The sequence below is a fragment of the Podarcis pityusensis genome (assembly GCF_964106645.2).
Source record: "Podarcis pityusensis genome assembly, chromosome: 4".
Taxonomy (NCBI): domain Eukaryota; kingdom Metazoa; phylum Chordata; class Lepidosauria; order Squamata; family Lacertidae; genus Podarcis; species Podarcis pityusensis.
This window is the reverse complement of record NC_138027.1, coordinates 19817327-19837514: the sequence shown is the minus strand read 5'-3', so window position 1 is coordinate 19837514 and position 20188 is coordinate 19817327. Positions and strand designations below refer to the sequence as shown.

General features: G+C 43.5%; 1 protein-coding gene across 1 annotated transcript; it reads left to right on the top strand.

The window, feature by feature from the left end:
• Nucleotides 1-762: 762 nt before the first annotated feature.
• On the top strand, nt 763-9383 carry LOC308475330 (macrophage metalloelastase-like). The gene is made up of 6 exons (XM_081002429.1): nt 763-1002; nt 2077-2297; nt 2385-2530; nt 5690-5815; nt 6914-7075; nt 8799-9383. The coding sequence occupies exons 1-6, from the start codon at nt 898-900 to the stop codon at nt 8810-8812; spliced, it is 774 nt and encodes a 257-aa protein (XP_080858555.1). The 5' UTR covers nt 763-897; the 3' UTR covers nt 8813-9383.
• Nucleotides 9384-20188: the final 10805 nt, after the last annotated feature.

Genomic DNA, 20188 nt, shown 5'->3' with positions numbered 1-20188 from the left:
TTTAGAAGACATCTGAAGGCAGCCCTGTTTAGAAAAGTTTTTAATGTTTTAATGTTTGATCGTAATGTTTTATCGTGTTTTTAATATTCTGTTGGCCCAGAGTGACTGGGGAAACCCAGCCAGATGGGCTGGGTATAATTAATTAATTAATTAATTAATTAGTGCAATTGAGCTCATGTCCTTCTTGTGAACATCCCGCAGGCATCTAGCTGGCCACTGTGAGAACAGAATACTGGACAAGATGGGCCTTTGGCCTGTTCTTGTGCTCTGGAAGGAAGCTTGTTACAACAACCATTTCATCCAGCCCCTTCTAGATTTCCAGCGGTTCGACTGACAGCGGATCCTCAGACGGAACCCCTTCGACAGAAACCTTTCCGAAAGTGCAGAATTCTAACCACACAGCCTAAGCTGTGGACGAGTCACCTGCTTTGCAGTGCTCCACCTGGAAAGCTAGACAACGCAGAAGGCAATGTCGCAACGCGTCTCAGCGGCAAACAAAGAAGATTGGGCAAGCCAAAGAGGGTGGGGTCGTACAGTAGATGCTTTGGGTGGATTTAGAAGAGCCAACTTCCCTATGTCCTGTGGTTTTAGAGAGTGAAAGGAAAGATGGGATGGGGACAAAGCGAAATGACATCAGTGGAAATGTCAACAATGAGGAGGAGGGGAGGAAAGACATGCCTTTAATGTTTCCTCGTAATCATTTTGGAGTTGTGACATTTGACCATCCAGAGCCATTCACACACAAAAAGCAGGCAAGCGCCATAAAGTGAGTCACCTGGATTTTTACAACATGCCACACTGGTCAGGCATATATAAGCTTGCCCATTTGGGCTCCAAAATGCGATACACCAAAGGCTTTCTTCTTTTGGTGCAGGCAACCTTTCAACAACCTCCACTATGAGGCGTGTGGTGCTCCTGTGGGCTGTGATGCTTCTGCCTTGCAGCTCCACCTTTCCAGTTCAAAAGCCAGAATTGAAAATCAGGGATCTGAAATTCATTGAGGTATGTAGCCATTGCAGCATTAACAGATAATGCCATAGAACTATAGAGCAAGGGCCCTGCTGCTGTTGTGTGGAGTAGGAAGATGGGCAAATCTGTCAATTTAGGTTTCTCATTTTTCCTATCTTAAATCTGGTTCTCCACATTTCCACATAAGTTTGCAAATTTTCAAGTCTTCACGGAGATTCATCAGCATGTTATTGCTGATTTCTCCTAATGTATACATTTTTTATAAAAAAAATATTGCATACTAGACATGAATTTGCAAAGAATTTTTTCCTAATATAATGTCTTTTTGCATAGTCTAATATATGCATTTTTGTATTTGACTGAAGAACTGCATTGCAAATTTCAGAGAATATCAAATTGTATCTTCTCTCTCTCTCCCCCCCCCCCAATCTAATCTATAACATTTATATCCCACCTTTTTCTCCTAAGAGCTCAAAGTGGCATACATTGTTCTCCCCCTCCTCATTTACCCCCCACAACAACCCTGTGAGGTAGGTGAGGCTGAGAGGCAGCGACTAGCCCAAGGTCACCCACTTATCTACATGGCCGAGATTTGAACCCTAGCCTCCCATATCTTAGTCCACCCTTTCTAACCACTACACCACACTGGCTCTCATAGTTGGGTTTTGGGTCACATATTGTTTGGGAAACTGTGAATTAGGTAGGTTCACCTTTAAATGCAAAGTGAATTGAATTTCTCCTCCATCCCTAATTTTGAGGAACGTTTTCATTACTGGACTTCTTTCCATGGCTTCTGTACACAGAATGCAACGAATGGTTTCTCTCTGTTCTGTGCTTTTTTCGAAAATCACTGCAGGTGCTGTATTCTTTTTTTAAGCAATAGATGGAGGAGGGTGATTGGAATGTAGATTAGACTTAAAAATAAATGCCAGCGAGAGAACTGGCATGTTCAGAGGATAAACAATGAGCAAGCAATGAGCCAGAATGGGAAGAAGTTGAGAGAATGCTGTTTGCCTGCTTACCATAGGCATCTAGCTGGCCACTGTGAGACCAGGCGCTTCACATGTTCTTAAAGATCCAAACTAAATGATCCCTTTTTTATTCCAGGCTTACCTGAACAGGTTTTTCCCAGCTGTGAAAAAAGTATTGAAGCATACCCTGGAAGAACAAATCAGACAAATGCAGGAATTCTTTCACTTGAAGGTAACAGGAAAGATCGACACAGAGACTGTGCAGGTAATGGATCAGCCCAGATGTGGCGTGCCAGATGTCTTGGAGTATCGTACTTTCGGAACTGAGAGATGGAATAAAAACTTACTGACTTACAGGTTAGCTGAGCTTCACCTTTCTGAAAAATGCAATAAATAAATAAATTGGCTAAGTACTAATATCGTATTTTCCTCCACTGCTCAAAGGATTAATAACTACACCCCCGATATGACTCGAAGCAAGGTAGACGCGGCCATAGCAAAGGCATTTAAGGTGTGGAGCGATGTGACCCCCCTGCAGTTCAGGAAAACAACAGGACCTGCTGATATTGAAATTTCTTTTGCATATAATGGTAAGGCTGCCTTGGCTGGTGTGGTTTGTTCATGTCTATGTCTCATACCTCTTCAGAGAACCTGATATTTATTTATTTTTACAGGGGGAAATGCAATTAAAAAAATATCCCCAACCATTAAAAACTTGCTCAAGCCTTTGAAACTATATATATGTATGTATGTATGTATGTATGTATGTATGTATGTATGTATTGGGGAAATATCTGAAATTTGGTATGAAGGACCTTCAGAGGAAGATGTTTCGTAGCTAAGTAGCCACCGTCAGCTTTGCCTTTATATACGTTCACACTATTTATCTTTCATTTAATTTCATGTCACTTTTAGTTCATATAACACCTTTCTGCATTATTATACACAAGGCACTAGATTCAGGTAGGTAGCCATGTTGGTCTGACACAGTCAAAATATATTTAAAAAATTTTAAAAAATTGTGCAGTAGCATCTTAGAGACCAACTAAGTTTGTTCTTGGTATAAGCTTTCGTGTGTATGCACACTTCTTCAGTGTACAGCACTGTGTATAGCACTGCCAAGAAGCCTCTGCAGATTGCAGTGACCATGATGGATAGGAGGCAATGCCTTGTTTATGCAGTGTTCACCTTTTAAAGCCTTTTATGGGACAAAGAATCATGCCCTAAAGGAGCATGGTGTCAGTCTCCAAACAATCTCCAAGGACAGCCCCATCCTGGGATCATTGCAGGAATCTGTCCTCAAGATGGTCGAGGCCACTCCCCCATGATGCAATCCTACAGCACTGGGGCGGGGGTGCATGAACGAAGAAGAGCCACATGGGCAGGGTCAATTGTATAGCCATTCACACCTGTTTGATGCCCTATAGCTACACTACCAGTGCCGGATTTACATATAAGCTAAACAAGCTATAGCTTAGGGCCCCATTCTCTTGGGGGCCCCCAAAAAAAATTAAAGGGGAAAAACTGGATGTACATTTCCAAAATACAGTGGTACCTCTGGTTGCAGATGGGATCCATTCCGGAGGTCCGGTCAGATCCCGAGGTTTCTGCAACCTGAGGACCACTTCTGCGCATGCACAGTAGGGCGGTTCATTAAAAACTTTGGGGGGGGGGAAATGCCTGCTCCAAAGGTCTTGTCTTACTACAATAGGGATTGTATAGCTATATCTGAAATTTCATGCATACCTTGACCCTGCTCCACTGAATTGAAATTTCAGCCTTCCCGACATAGGAAAATGGCCAAGTAAACAGCTATTTTCATGGAGCAGGGTCAAGATATTAACCGATATGCATGAAATTTCAGATATAGCTATATAATTCCCAGATAAGACCTTTGGAGCAGGCATTTTCAAAAAAAAAAGTTTTTTATGAACCGCCCTAATGTGCAGACTGCTTCTGCACAAGCGGTAAAATACTTCCAGGTTTGCCGCACGCGCATCCCGAAGTTTATATAACCAGAGGGTTACGTAAATGGAGGTTTGACTGTATAAGATAAAAAACAAATAAAATAAAACCTACATACAGCAACAGTGTTTTGTGTTTTGCAGGCTCCTGTGATGTACATACTTTGTTATGTGCAAATGGCTTTAGATACCTATTAGGTCCATACATTACCATATAGCATATATTCAACACAAAAAACAGCGACGATTTGCTGTTGACAAAATATAAGCTGGACTTATAAAGGGCCCCATTACCTTCAGCAGCTTAGGGCCTCATCAAACCTAAATCCGGCCCTGTACACTACCATTCTCCGCTGCTACCTAACTAACAGATCCTGGGGCACTCCAAAGCTTGTTGCATCTAAACTCCACTCGTGACAACTGCCCCCAAACGCTGGACCTGCCAGCCACAATTCTTCTCTGTACTGAGTTGCACCAGACTCATTCATACCAATTTCCCGACTGCAGGATGAGGTTGTATGTTACCATCTGCTGACATTCACAGTGGAAGCAGCCATGTGATTCTTTCTCCCCACACTTCTCCTCTTTCAACACTACTGGAGTGACATAGGACAAGGGCATGGGGAAGTGGCTGCCGTGATGTTGATACAGCATGACTAAGCTTTCTAAATTATCTGAGAGTGTCAACAAGCTTGTGGATAGGGATGATCCAGTAGACACCGTGTACTTGGACTTTCGAAAAGCTTTTGCCGAAACCTCCGACAAGCATAGCAGTCGTGGAATAAAAGGGCACATCCTCTTCTAAATCAGTAATTGGTGCAGGGGCAGGAAGTAGAGGCGAAGACTAAATGGACAGTGGTTGGATGTATAAAAAAAATGGATCCCAGGATCTGGACAGGACAGGTGTTTTCGAACTTGTTCATAAATGACTTGGAGGTAGGGTAAACCTATAAGGCAGCCAGGGTTACTGATGTATCCAAATTATACAGGGTGATATTAAGAACAAAAATGGAGTACAAAGAACTGCAGGGTTATGGCAGGTGGCCATTTTGGAAAACGGCTTCTATAGATTTATGCCAATCTTCACATGATGTCTACCCTTCCCTTCCCCCCATTATATATGATCCAAGTTTAAATTGCCATCAGTAACAACTTTTCTATGGAAATCTATTAGAAAGGCAAGTCTATAGTAGGAGCTAGCTGATTTTACCCATGCTTAGTTGCTTAATGGGCATGATAAACTGTGACTATGTGGACTATTGTTCCATTTCATTTTTTTAAAAAAAATAATCCTGTAAATTCCAACTGGACGAGCTGTGCTTTTAACATCTATAACTCCACAAGCAAATAAGCCACACCCAGCAATCCCAAAAACCAAAAGACTTTTTTGAGATTGGGTGTAGTAAGTCTAAGTTGTTGTTGCTGCTGCTGCTGCTGCTGCTGTTGTTCTTTTTACTGTTTCTTAACTGCAATTTAATGTAATGGCTCTGAGCAGCATACCTAAGCATTATTGAAATACAATATAAATAATAATAAGAATAATACAATTACATTATAAAACTCATCATGGCAGGACAACTGAACACAAATAGCGCAGGCAGATCTTGAAGTTACAACAAACTCGGAAGTTGCCATAGTTGAATGAGTCTGAGCTAAGGAATAAGGCTGAGAATTCAGAGCCAGGAAGAGTTTGTTGGGGGAGGCTGTCCTTGCAACCTGTGTACTTCTAGACTAATGGATGAGACTGAACTGCTGGTAATACCTCGTTTTCCCTTTCCAACTCAGAGCATGGTGACAACATCCCTTTCGATGGGAGGAGCGGAGTTCTGGCTCATGCTTTTGCCCCTGGGCCAGGCCTTGGTGGAGATGCCCACTTCGATGAGGCCGAACGCTGGTCAGAAACCAACAGAGGTAAATATATATATATATATTCAAAATGTGTGAGCCGGGTCCCGTTGGGGCATCAATGTGTTGTGCGCAAATACGACCCCTCAAAAACAACAACTCTGCACTGTTTTATATACAATTCATGCATGGAATTCGCTGTCACACGCAGGTAACAGCACCTATAGGTAAATGAGCCCTTAACCATTAGGTCCAGTCATGACCGACTCTGGGGTTGCGGCATTCATCTCGCTTTATTGGCAGAGAGAGCCGGTGTACAGCTTCCAGGTCATGTGGCCAGCACCACTAAGCCGCTTCTGGCGAACCAGAGCAGCGCACAGAAACGCCGTTTACCTTCCTGCCGGAGCGATACCTATTTATCTACTTACACTTTGACGTGCTTTTGAACTGCTAGGTTGGCAGGAGCAGGGACCGAGCAACGGGAGCTCACCCCATCGTGGGGATTTGAACCGCCGACCTTCTGATCAGCAAGTCCTAGGCTCTGTGGTTTAACCCATAGCACCACCCGCATTCCTAGAACAGCACCTATTATAGACAGCTAAAGGAGAACTGGGCAAATTCATGGAGGATCAGTCTATCAATGGCTTCTAGACATGATTCAGAAATCACTGGATAGCAGTTGGCAGGGAGCAACAGGAAAAGGGGGAAGCACTTGCTAGCAACTGTAGGGAGCAGGATGAGCCCAGGGGTCATCTAGGCCCACCCCCGCAATGCAGGAATCACATCTAAAGAATCCCTGACAGCAACTTTGACACACGTGGGTCTCCTTCAGTAGCACTGTGCTTATAAAATGCTCTGTGGAGTGTCACCAGCTCCCTACACGCCATACATTTAAAGCACATCCCTTCCCCATCCCCCAAAAGTCCTGAGAATTGCAGTAGGTTAAGAGTGCTGGGATTTGTAGCTCTGTGAAGGGTAAACTACAGCTTCCAAGATTCTTTTGGGGGAGGCTGCTTTAAATGTATGGTGTGTACACAGCCCTAGTCTAGGGGAATGCTGCCTCTCCCTGCATAAGATGCCCAAGGCAGTTGCCTCACTTTGACTAATGATAGGACCGGCCCTGCTAATACGCACTGCTCATCTGAGTTGTTTTCTGTGTTTTAGAAGTCAACCTGTTCCTTGTGGCTGCACATGAATTTGGTCATTCTTTGGGGCTTGCTCATTCAAATGTCTATGGCTCTTTGATGTATCCTACCTATTCCTATGTGAACCCAAATAACTTCCATCTCTCAGATGACGACAGGGACGGAATCCAGAGTTTATACGGTAAATTCACTGTCTACAGTTCCTTCCCTATGTTAAATTAGTTATAACGAAGTCTGCAATTAGTGCGGTTTCATAGAGAAATTGAAGCCTGATATATATATATATATATATATATATATATATGAATTAATTATGTGACATTGAAAAAATGCAACTATTGATGAGCACAGGAACTGCTCAAGAAATGGAAGGATCGGACAGGAAGAAGTCAAAGCTCAATTTGAGCAAAGATATATGTGATGAAGAAATATTGTTACAAAGGAAAAAATAAAAAAATAATAAATATTATATTTAAAAAGAAAGAAATGGAAGGATCACAAACACACGTGTTGAATGTTTGCAAAATGCAGCTATTTTAGGAACAGGCCTTACTTTGGAAGTTCATACTTGTTCTTACTCACTCTAGCAGTAAAATGAATTAACAACCTGGGACAAAAAATAACCAATCTCCCCGAGTTCAGAAATACTCAAACGAAATCTACGTTTCGTGAAATGATACCTGGAGGGCTCAAAAACTCATTTATAGCCAGTTTTTTCCAGCTGAACACACTGGTGATTAGGCTTGCATTTTATTTCATTCAAATGTGGGTCTGTGCAGCAATCGGGGGTGCTACCAAAATGATAAAGGAACAATAACATCAATATAACAATCAATATCCATCCAAATTGCACATGTGAACCCTTCCTGCAAATTTCAAAATACATAAAACGCATAGCAGTTCATTTGACTAATGGCTTGGTGGAACGAAAACCTTCCAGGAGAAATGGACTTGGAAACTAGTAAAGAAGACCAAACACTGGTCAGTAATGGATTGTGTGGTGGGACAGCTGTGCTTGCCTGACCTCCCGACGGGTTAGTCGCTGCTGCTTACCAGGAAGGAGGGAGCTGGGCAAGGCGGTGGGCAGGTCAGCGCAGCGCAAACACACCAGCAATGCTCTTGCACTGCACCAAACTTTCTGCAACCTTCCCCTCTCCTTCCCAAAAAGCCGCAGCAACTCAGCTGTTGGGAGGTCAGGTCAGTGACACCACCCCAACATGCTGTCCACTGTGTTTATACCGCCCATTCCCAGTTAGCAATCTCACAGGACTAACTGAAATTTCCAGATGGCTTTTAAAGGCAGCCTGCACCCTATACAGGCTATACAGGGCAGGATATAAATTCTATTGTTATTATTTATTTATTTATGTATTTATTTATTGTCCAAAGTTGCTCTAAGAACGTCCTGCTGCTGCAAGAGGGCTAGGATTGGGGGAAAGATGCTCTCACAAAAGAATTAAGGGTCTGCAGTCTTATACCCACTCAGCTGAGAGCAAGCCCCACTGAACTCAATGAGACTTCCTTTTCAGTAGACACATACAGAATAAGATTATATCAACCATCTTACATTTGAGATTATCTTTTTAATTCTATATTCTTTATTGAAAAATAAAAAAGTACAAAATTGCAAGTGCACAGCGTAAGATAAGACACAGAAAAGAAGAAACAAGAAATAGTACCCATGTAGAAAACATAACGGGGGGGGGGGGGAGAGATATTGTGTATTTTTATGAATACCCTATTAGGTAAAAGTCTGGTTAACTACAATAACAATTTCCTCCCTTTTTTGTAATGTACACAATGTATGCATTTGAGAGTATCTTGTCCATTGTGATCTATATGGATTTTTAAAAATACCTCTTTCTAAATTTCTATTTAATTTTGTTTATATTGCTTCCACACAGGTAAAAGAAAATGAATCCCCTCACAACATGTTCCAGAAGAAACAAAATGTCCATATTTTGCTCTTACATTTTTTTTTTATTGTTATTTTAATGAAGCAAAACTGCAAAATGGGGAGGCGTGAAATCTTTTTTAAAAAATCACTTAAGCTTTGTAAGTTAAGTATGTATATTGCTTGCAGAAGACAGAATATATATGCAAATTTGCAGACCTTTTTCTGTCCTAATTTGAAGGAAAAGTTCTAAGGGAATTGGTTCCTGTTTCTGATTACCCTAAAAGGCCAAAGCTAGACTTAATCTAACCGATTATATCTAACTAAACAACTTAATATTTACAGTGTCTTGTGATTCTGGCATCGACATCCTTGCTCTTTTAATAAATTAAGGAAATAGGTGGAAATGATGCAAATGTGAATGTTACGTGATCCTTTCAACAAATTTAATCTCTCGTAACTCTGAAAAGAGAATGTGCAAGTGAAATTTTGCTGTTATGTTTCAAAGGAGTGGCTAAGGAACTGTTGGTTAATGTATTGCTCTTTTGTGATCGGAAAAAAAGCTTCAAATAAAGCAGTTTAATTTACAAAAAAAGTCTGTAAGCATTTTTAAGGGTTAGTTTGTTATCTGGCACAGGAGCTGGATGTTTGGGGAACAGGAAACTGCCTTATACCGAGTTAGACCATTAGTCTACCTAGGTCAGTATTGTCTACACTGAATGCCAGCAGCTCTCCAGGATTTCAGCCCTACCCAGAAATGCTAGGAATTGAACCTGAGATCTTCTGCATGCAAAACAGGTGCTCTGCCACTGAACTACAGCCCTTCCTTCATACATAGGTAAAGGTAAAGGGACCCCTGACCATTAGGTCCAGTCGTGGCCGACTCTGGGGTTGTGGCACTCATCTCGCTTTATTGGCCGAGAGAGCCGGCGTACAGCTTCTGGGTCATGTGGCCAGCAGGACTAAGCCGCTTCTGGTGAACCAGAGCAGCGCACGGAAACGCCGTTTACCTTCCCGTCGGAGCGGTACCTATTTATCTACTTGCACTTTGACGTGCTTTCGAACTGCTAGGTTGGCAGGAGCAGGGACCGAGCAACGGGAGCTCACCCTGTCGCGGGGATTCAAACCACCGACCTTCTGATCGGCAAGTCCTAAGCTCTGTGGTTTAACCCACAGCACCACCCGTGTCCCTTTCCTTCATACATACACACAGTCCAAACTAGGACTTGCCTATTGCCAGGAGCGAGCCAGCAATAAATCACACTGAGTAAGTGAAGTTAACTCTTTATTAGAAGACACAAAGACAGCTCAGGAGCGCCAGGCCTAATGAGCACAGCAACTCTTCTCGGTTGGTCTTGCCGCATAAGGCTGTTGTGGATACTGAAGGTCCCCAACTTCCCACAGCTAAGTGCCCTCCTCTCCTGGATCCCTCCATGCAATCTGAGAGTGCACCTGTCTTTGGTCCTCCCACTTCATGCCTCTCCTGGCCCTGTGAGACTGGGGGAAGAGGAGCTTGTCGCAGCAGAAGGGGAAGGCTCCCTGGCTTCTTCACCAGCCTGACTCATCTCTGCCTCGTGGTCTCCCTCCTCACCTGCTTCCACTTCAGACTCCCCTTGCTCACTAAACTGTGTTACCTCTTCAGCTTCTGACACCTCCTCCTCCCAGCCTGCTCCCTCTAATCACTCACAGTTGTCCCACCACCAATCCCAGGCTCTGAGCCTTCTTCCCTGAGGGATCCTCTGCATACAGCTGGTCCCTGAAGCAGAAGGTATTAGAATGGTGAACAAAACGGAGGAGGAGGAGGAGGAGGAGGAGTTTGGATTTGATATCCCCCTTTATCACTACCCTAAGGAGTCTCAAAGTGGCTAACAATCTCCTTTCCCTTCCTCCCCCACAACAAACACTCTGTGAGGTGAGTGAGGCTGAGAGAGAAGTGTGACTGGCCCAAGGTCACCCAGCAGCTGCATGTGGAGGAGCGGGGAAGCGAACCCGGTTCACCAGACTACGAGACTACCACTCTTAACCACTACACCACACTGGCTCTCAATGAGTGCATTCAATTCTGTAATAAACTATAGTTCCCAAGATTTTTCTGGGTAAGTCATGACTTTGGGAGTTTGTTTTGTTTTTATGATACAATGCATATATATACACATGCATGTATTGCTATATATATACTTGCAGACCTTCAGATGACAAGCAACTAACAGGTCTGAATAACAACAACAGCAGCATCAACAGAAAATGCCCAGCAAATTCCCCCATTGTTCCCACATCCTGCCTCATACATCCCCAGCTTCCACTATAAATGTCTCAGTCATCTGGAAGGACAGGTGTGATGCCTTCCAGTACCGACAAACAGAAAATACCAGGAAATTAGTAGATCCACATAGAGCTTTAGGATTTAAGCATTTGGCAGCAGGTCTCTCCCTCTATTTGTCAAGCTGCTGCACTGTACTGCTTTGTGCAGGATGGGAAGCTGTTGCATAAGGTGCACTATCTTATAGCACAATGCATGTCTGTGCATCGTGGGATTTCACAGGCCAGTACTGTGATGCAATGGAGGAGTTCAGATAACCGCAGGCTAGATGGCCCTGCTTCACTTTATGTCTGCTTTCTGTCTTACCGGGAACCAGGAACAATACTATTCTAGGTAGCAGCCACACTTTATGTTTTCAAAAATGGAAACCAGCCATTAGGGATGAGTGAATCGATCCATTTCAGTTTCCTTCAGTTTCTCATTTTTTGACTTACAGTTCTGCTATATTTCAACATCAGTTTTTAATTTATTTTCATTAATATATGCACTTTTATGCACCCTTTACTTTGGTATATGCATTTTATGCACACCTTACTTGGCTGAATTGCAAAACTTGGAGAAGTGCGAATTTCAGAGGCGTGAATTTCCCATCAGCTGTGCTTCGATTCACGTATTATTTCAGAAGGTGTGAATTAGATAGAGCATCCTTTAAATGAGAACTAGATCAATGACCCTCGGAATCCCTTCCAGCTCTATAATTCTATGAAATGTCTCCCACATCCCTACCATTATTCTTCCACCACAGATGAAACTTGCCACCTGCAAAATATTGGCTCCCAATATATTTCCGAGCACAATTCAAAGTGTTGGTGCTGACTTTTAGAGCCCTAAATGACCTCGGCCCAGTATACCTGAAGGAGCGTCTCCACCCCCATCGTTCAGCCCAGACACTGAGGTCCAGCGCCGAGGGTCTTCTGGTGGTTCCCTCATTGCGAGAAGAAAAGTTACAGGGAAACAGGCAGAGGGCCTTCTCGGTGGTGGTGCCTGCCCTGTGGAACGCCCTCCCTTCAGATGTGAAGGAAATAAACATCTGACTTTTAAAAGACATCTGAAGGCAGCCCTGTTTAGGGAAGCTTTTAATGTTTGATGTTTTATCATGTTTTTAAGATTCTGTTGGGACCCGCCCAGAGTGACTGGGGAAACACAGCCAGGTGGGTGGGGCATAAATAATGAGTTGTTGGTGGTGGTGGTGCTGCTGCTGCTGCTGCTGCTGTTGCTGCTGCTGCTGTTGTTAGTCTGAGTCTGTAATCTTCATTTTCAAACCGTAGCTGTCAACTTTCAGATTTGAAAATAAGGGATCAGCAGCCTCGAAAATACAGTGATACCTCGGGTTAAGTACTTAATTCGTTACGGAGGTCCGTACTTAACCTGAAACTGTTCTTAACCTGAAGCACCACTTTAGCTAATGCGGCCTCCTGCTGCTGCCGTGCCGCCGGAGCACAATTTCTGTTCTCATCCTGAAGCAAAGTTCTTAACCCGAGGTATTATTTCTGGGTTAGCAGAGTCTGTAACCTGAAGCGTATGTAACCTGAGGTACCACTGTAAGGGATCAGCAGCCTCACCTGTCCAGGGGACAGTCTACGGGATATCTAACAATCCGGGATAGCAGCAGGAAGCAGCGGGAAACGGCGCTGGAATAAGGGAATTTCCTGCAAAAAAAGGGAAGGTTGACAGATATGCTTCGGACTGAGTCTAAACGCAAATCTCACGCCTTCAAAATCCAGCCTTATTTATTTTTACTCCCATCCTCCTCCGACCCCCTAAACTCTTCCTTCCTGAAATACCTTGCTTGATGAAGCATTCTGGAGGACTCAAAAGCTTGCATGCTCAATTTTGGTCCTGAGAAAGGTACTGCTCACTTTGTAAAGATTTGTATAATGGCATTATATTCTCAGTTTTATTTTCAAGTCCTTTCCTAATGATCCTAAGCATGGAATTTGCATTTTTCTTTGCTGCCGCACATCTTCATTGAGCTATCTACTATAACCCCCAGCTCCACTTCTTTTACCTGCCTGAGAACTGTAGTTTATTAGGGTGTTGACAGTTGTTAGGAGACCTCGTTCCCTCAGGGAACTACAATTCCCATACAGGTTTAACAATCAATTGCTCTTCCCAGGGAACTCTGGGAAACTGTAGCTCTCTGAGGCGAATAGTGGTCTTCTAACAACTCTCAGCACCCTTAACAAACCACAGTTCCCAGGATACTTTGGGGAAAGTGATTTGATACTGCTTTAAGTGTATAGTGCAGATGGAGCCATAAATAGTTATCCAGAACTGCAAGCCATAGGGGGGAAAACTGCCCTCCTGGTCATAGAAAAACAGCAATCTACTATGCTTTGCCTAGATAGAGATTTCTTAGTCTCAGTCTGCCATCTGATGGACAATGCAGTCCTTGTCTCATAAGCATTTTCCCTAGATTCTCAAGCTTTTGTCTTCTTCAATAACAGCCTGAAAATTGCGAACCATGTATTAGACCTTTTCGGTTCTACAAATCAAAGTGCATAATTCATATTTTAATTGCTGGCGTCTTCCATTTCTGATGCAGTGAATCTCCCTGCTTTGGGTGAGCAAAGTTCTGCAAAATTTGTCGTCCGAATCAATCAACCAAATGCAGATATACTCAGCCGCTCCACAACCTTTCTAAGGACCACCTAAGTGGGCTTTTTCTCACCAAATATACCAGTGGTCCACATCCGTTGAGAATTTCTGAGAGACACCAGACATAACTACCTTAAGGACCTCCTTTTCTCCCAAAACATGATCCCTCATTTCTTGTATTAAAACTGTTATGTTCATAAATAGTATGCGTTGTCTGTTAAACCTCAGCCTTCACACAGATGGTGATAACAAAACTGACTTATTTTCAAGGTTATATACAGGTCCATGGCCTTGTTCTAAAACACAGACCTGAAGCAGGGACCTTCTAGTTCAAAGAACAAACAAACAAGGAAGAATCTGGGGTTCAGCTGAACTTAGGGGTTGGGAAGAAATTTAATTCACTTTGCATTTAAAGGTAAACTTATTTAATTTACACTTTCCAAAACTATATTCTTGTTGTTTGTTCCGCCCCGCCACTAATATATGCATTTATATGCACACTTTCCTCCAGTATATCATTTTTGTACACATTACATGGTGGGAGAATTGCACTGTAAAAACTGTCTGTCTGTTCCACAAGAACCGAGTGGGATGGAATGTTATGCTTGGAATCTATCCCTAGAATGAAGAAGGATAAAAACACTATTGCACTAGGTGGCAGCAAAGCTGGTGTTTATATCAAATCCGATTACTTTCATGACTAAAACATTTCTTTTACCAGAAGGCCATTTTATACAAATCAGCAGAATTCATGGGCAAAAGTTCTCCCCGGATGAACAAGTTCAGAATTCAGGTTAGGGGTTGTCTGCTTTTAATTGTGTTGTTGTATATCTTCTTCTTATTTTTTCTCATTGGTACTTAAAACATCCTGGGATAAATACTATGAAGGAAGGTATATAAATGCCACAGAGGCAGTGGAAGACAGGAGTGCCTGGTGTGCTCTGGTCCATGGAGTCACGAAGAGCTGGACACGACTAAACGACTAAATGACAACAACAAGTAAATCAAGGCACATTCCCCTTGCACCACTGCCTCAGAAAAAAACCTGAGAATACTATCTGTGCAAAAGAAACTTGGTGTACCAAGATGAAATTAGGCTTGTCACTTCACACACACACACACACACACACACACACACTGCACTTAAGTAACAGGAAATACAGAAGACATACAACAAAAGCAAAGAGGACATCTAGACATTCAGTCCCTGAGCCTGAGGTTCCCCACCACTGCCCTATAGGGGCGATAGCTGTAAAATGTGTGTGTGGTTAAAAAATGAAAAGTGAGCCTTTTGTTGCAGGTGGTAGTGGTCTGCTTGAGTTCATTAATCACATCTTACATTCAGCCTCTGCCTGAGGTGGGGAGGGCACAGTGACAGGGCCAACAACAACAACAACAACTTTGTAATGAGTCCCCACCACCTTTTTTTCCAGAAAAAATAAGCATTGTGAGAATCATTGTATTTTCTCAGGTCTTTCAGTCTTTAAAAAATGCTGTATTATTATTATTATTATTATTATTATTATTATTATTATTATTGAATCACCTTCTGAACCACTATCTCAAGGTGATTTGCATGAGATAATTAAAAACAGCTAAAACAAGGACGCAGGTGGCGCTGTGGGTAAAACCTCAGTGCCTAGGACTTGCCGATCGCATGGTCGGCGGTTCGAATCCCCGTGGCGTGAGCTCCCGTCGTTGGGTCCCAGCTCCTGCCCACCTAGCAGTTTGAAAGCACCCTTAAGTGCAAGTAGATAAATAGGTACCGCTTTATAGCGGGAAGGTAAACGGTGTTCCGTGTGCTGCGCTGGCTCGTCAGAGCAGCTTCGTCACGCTGGCCACGTGACCCGGAAGTGTCTGCGGACAGCGCTGGCTCCCGGCCTCTAGAGTGAGATGAGCGCACAACCCTAGAGTCTGTCAAGACTGGCCCGTACGGGCAGGGGTACCTTTACCTTTACCTTTTTAAAACACTAAAACAGCAAACCCATATAAAACAAGACTAATACCCTAATATATGGACCCTTCTTGTAAAGACCTGTTTTCCGGGGGGGGGGGGAGCCTGCCAGAACAAAAATGTCTTCAGTTGTTTCCAGAAAGTGATGCCTGTTGCATCTTGACAGGTATTCCAGAGATCAGGGACAGCCACATGAAAAGCCCTGCTCCGAGTTACTGTGGAGAGGACCTCCCTGAAGATCTTTGGAACTTAAGGAAAAACTGTAACACAGGTTGAAGCAATCTACTGGGTGTATGAGACAAAACAGTCTCTCAAGTAACCTGGTATTTAGCTCTATAGGGCTGTATATGTTAGTGCAAACACCTTGGGCTTGGCCCAGGAACAGGTTGGCAGCCAGGGCAAATCCCACAGGGAGGGTGTTACGTTCTGAAAGCAGTTCCCCCTCCCCACAAGCAAGCTAGCAGCCAACCCTCTGCCCTTGCCGGTTTTACTTTGCTTTTGCCGCTGTGTTTATAGTTCTAGATTTTTATGTTCCGTTTGCAACCTTTTATGGTTCTGCAATTGACTGTAAACCAGCCGGCGAACTTTTTGTCCTTGGGAAGTGCACAAATATTGTCAGTAAATCAATAGCTGCTCAGCCCCGCTCCCTCCCTTCAGAGGACCTGCCGCCTGCCAACTCCCAGAAAAAGCAAGACTGCTTCCATCACAGGCTGCGTGAGGTCCAGCTGCTCAGCTCCAAGATTTTGGCAGGGGCAGGGATGAAACTTAGCAGAGCAGATGCTCAGCACACAAAAAGGTCCTGGTTCAATACCTAGTGATTCCAGGTAATGGCAGAAGAGACCCATGCTGGAAACAGTGGAGAGCAGACGCCAGTCAGGGTTAAAAATAGTAAGCTATATAGACCAATGGTCTGGCTCAGTCTAAGGCAGCTTCCTACATTCCTATAGGATGCTGTCGGGCATGAGAACTTGAAGTATCTTGGCTCTCTATTCACACCACCCCATGCAATGTCTGTCCATTTTAGATTGTGCATGCGGTTTTCAAGACTCTTTGCAAACTGCTTTGGCAGCCCCTTGGGCTCCTATGTTGGGCTCTAAATGCTCCTATGTTGAACTCCTTGCCCCAAAGTTTTAGGTATCATCCCCTCTATTTGTGTCTTGCTGGCATTTGGAGACATTTCAACTCTTGTTGCTGAACTTTTTTTAAAAAAAAATATTATTAACGTATAAAACACATACATATACATATACATTTACACAATACACGTACACAACACACTACCTTATCTTCATAACATAAAACATATCTACATTACTCTATATAATACCTACCTATACTATACATAAAGAAGGCTGATTGCCAAAGAATTTATGCTTTTGAATTATGGTGCTGGAGGAGACCCTTGAGAGTCCCATGAACTGCAAGAAGATCAAACCTATCCATTCTGAAGGAAATCAGCCCTGAGTACTCACTGGAAGGACAGATCGTGAAGCTGAGGCTCCAATACTTTGGCCACCTCATGTGAAGAGAAGACTCCCTGGAAAAGACCTGATGTTGCGAAAGATGGAGGGCACAAGGAGAAGGGGGTGACGGAGGACAAGATGGTTGGACAGTGTTCTCGAAGCTACCAGCATGAGTTTGACCAAACTGTGGGAGGCAGTGGAAGACAGAAGTGCCTGGCGTGCTCTGGTCCATGGGGTCACAAAGAGTCGGACACAACTAAACGACTAAACAACAGCAACATACTATACATATCAACATACTTACACACCTACCCCACACAGACACGGGAAAATATCTGTCGTTGCTGAACTTCATGAACTGATTAGTAATAGTACTACTCTATTCTGCCTTGGTAAGACCACACCTGGAATATGGTGTCCAGTTCTGGGTGCCACAATTTAAGAAGGATCTTGACAAACTGGAATGTGTGAAGAGGAGGAAAAAAGCAAGATATACATTTTTGTAACACAGAAATCAATAAATGTGAAGGGAGAAGAAACGCCATGGTGCATCTGCAGCAGCAAAACAGGGTGCCTTCATCTGCCCCCGTTGCAACAAAATATGTCTCTCCCGTATCGGTCTCTACAGCCACAGCAGGCGCTGTAACTCTCCAATGGTTTGACTTCACCCCAAAGGAGTACTCCTCCACTGTCTCCTGAGATAGACAGAGACCAATGAATGCAAACACATGTGGGCATTAGGCTACTCTGGGCAAGTGTGGCTGAGGCCAGGACCTACTGAGCCCTCAACTTACTTCTAGGGTGCCCCCCCCCCTGGCCTTTATATACAGAGGGCAGCGCTCTATTGAAAGAAATGTCTGAGGTCAACAACACCTCAGAGCACAATCATGGGAGGGGTTTTTCCAGCTCTCTCTGCCGCTGCTTTTGGAAGCCTTGCGATTTGCTGCAGGAGAGGGACTGGGAGCTACATCATGAGAGGGGTGTTTCCAGGGTTCGAAATTAGCAGGGCGCCAGACGCATTTTGCGCCTCGAGAGTCTCCATTTGCAAGCACCTCAAAAAGCCTGGCGCCATTTTTTGCGCCTGGGTGACGCTCAAGGATTACTGAAACGTATGAGCTTTGAAGCCTCAAGGTATAAGCTAAGGATAGACAATATGTTAAAGAGTTTAATAATAGAGTGCTTTGAAAACTCAAGTATGGTACCAATATTTTTACCGAAAATACCAAATTAAACATGTATCAACAATTTCTGCTAAGTGTGTGATATTAACAATGTGTCGCTTCTGTGAATTGCGTATTAATTCATGCTCATCAAAATAATAAATGAAAAGTGTTGCCGATCACCCCACCCCACCAGCAACTAGACATTCTATTTTGGCACCCATAACCCAGGTCCCAGAAGCCATTTGGCTCCTAGCTTTTCATCTGTGTTTCTAACACTGGCTGTTTCTAGGACCAAGGTGATACCGTCCAGCTGTTTTGCTGTTACCAGGAAGTGCAATGTTGTGAGTGTAATCTTGCTGTATTTATAGTACCGAAATGTTTTCTTGCATGTTGCTATTTTCACTATCATGTTCCTGTTTTATTATGTTATTACGAAACTCCTCTTGCAACCGTTGGTTTTGAGGCGTATTCCTTTTTTTTTCTTTGCTGTAAACTGCTTAGAGCATGTTCCTTTTTGTGGACAGGTGACATGCAAATACTATAAATAATAAATTATTATTATTATTACTATAATCATGATGTTGATGATGTCAGCCCTCTCATTTCATGGGCCTTCAGTAGATGCGATGGTACCCACTGCTAGGCCTGGCCGAAGGTGTATTGCAATAGCACTACCACCAAACAGATACAGGGGTCGAAAAAAATAAGAACAATAAATGAGTCCCCAAACCCTTGTTTGGGTTAAACATGGTCCCAGTGTCTGAAAAGTACAATGAGTACAGGTCTATTTCAAGTAGTCCATGTCCAGTTTAAAGATTTTATTTTCAAGAAACTGTAGAGAGGCCATCTTTGTTGCAAGTCCATGCAATGTCTTTTGTTTTGTAGCTGTGTGATTTGTGCTCATCTTGTATTGCGATGGCCATTGGCTATCAAAAATAAAATTGATTGATTGATTGATTGACAGATATAAGACCTGCTCCCTGCCTTGCTAGCCTGCTTCCACCAGGCCTGGGAGGGCCCTGACTGACTCCAGCTACAAAAATGATGCAAAAGCCAGCGGTCATCCTTGTTGTGAGGCCTGCAGGACCTGCTACAGAGGATGCTTAGAGACTCTTGGGGTGGGAGGGATGTTGTTTAAGGGTTTAAAGTTGGGGGGGTCAAGATTTAATTTCCAAGGAGCTTACTTTCTGCTGCTCTTGGTATTACATTTTTGCAAAAAAAAAAAATTGTGCCAGACTTCTTTTTACGTTGGGCCCGTTTCATTTTATTGTATACTTCTCGATACGCTTTTCTCTATTGCTTAGGACCACTTGTTATATTTCTGTAGTGATGAGAAAAGGTGAGTTAGCAGCTTACACAGTGGACGCTCAGGTAGCGAACATGATCCATGCAGGATGCACGTTCTCAACCCGCAGCGTTCGCAACCCGCAGCGGCGCGTCTGCACACACGCAGGTTGCAATTCGGCGCTTCTGCGCAAAGCGCGATTTAGCGCTTCCGTGCATGCGCAACCGCCGAAACCTGGAAGGAACCCGTTCCGGTACTTCCGGGTTTCGGTGGTCCGTAACCCGAAAAAACACAACCTGAAGCGGCTGTAACCCGATGTATGGCTATACAATGGCATGGAGAAAGTGGAAAGAGAGTGGCTGGGGAAAACCAGCCAGATGGGCAGGGTATAAATAATACATTTATTATTATTATTATTATTATTATTATTATTCTCCCTCATAACGCTAGAGCTCATGGGCAGGCAACAAAGTCGAATGATGGAAGATTTAGGACACCCAGCCATTATTTTATTATTATTCCACCACCACCACCAGTCACAGGGATTCATAGTTTTCCTCCCACACTCTTCATCAACAATAGCCGCTGTTCCTTAATGCACAACTTTTGCAACCACC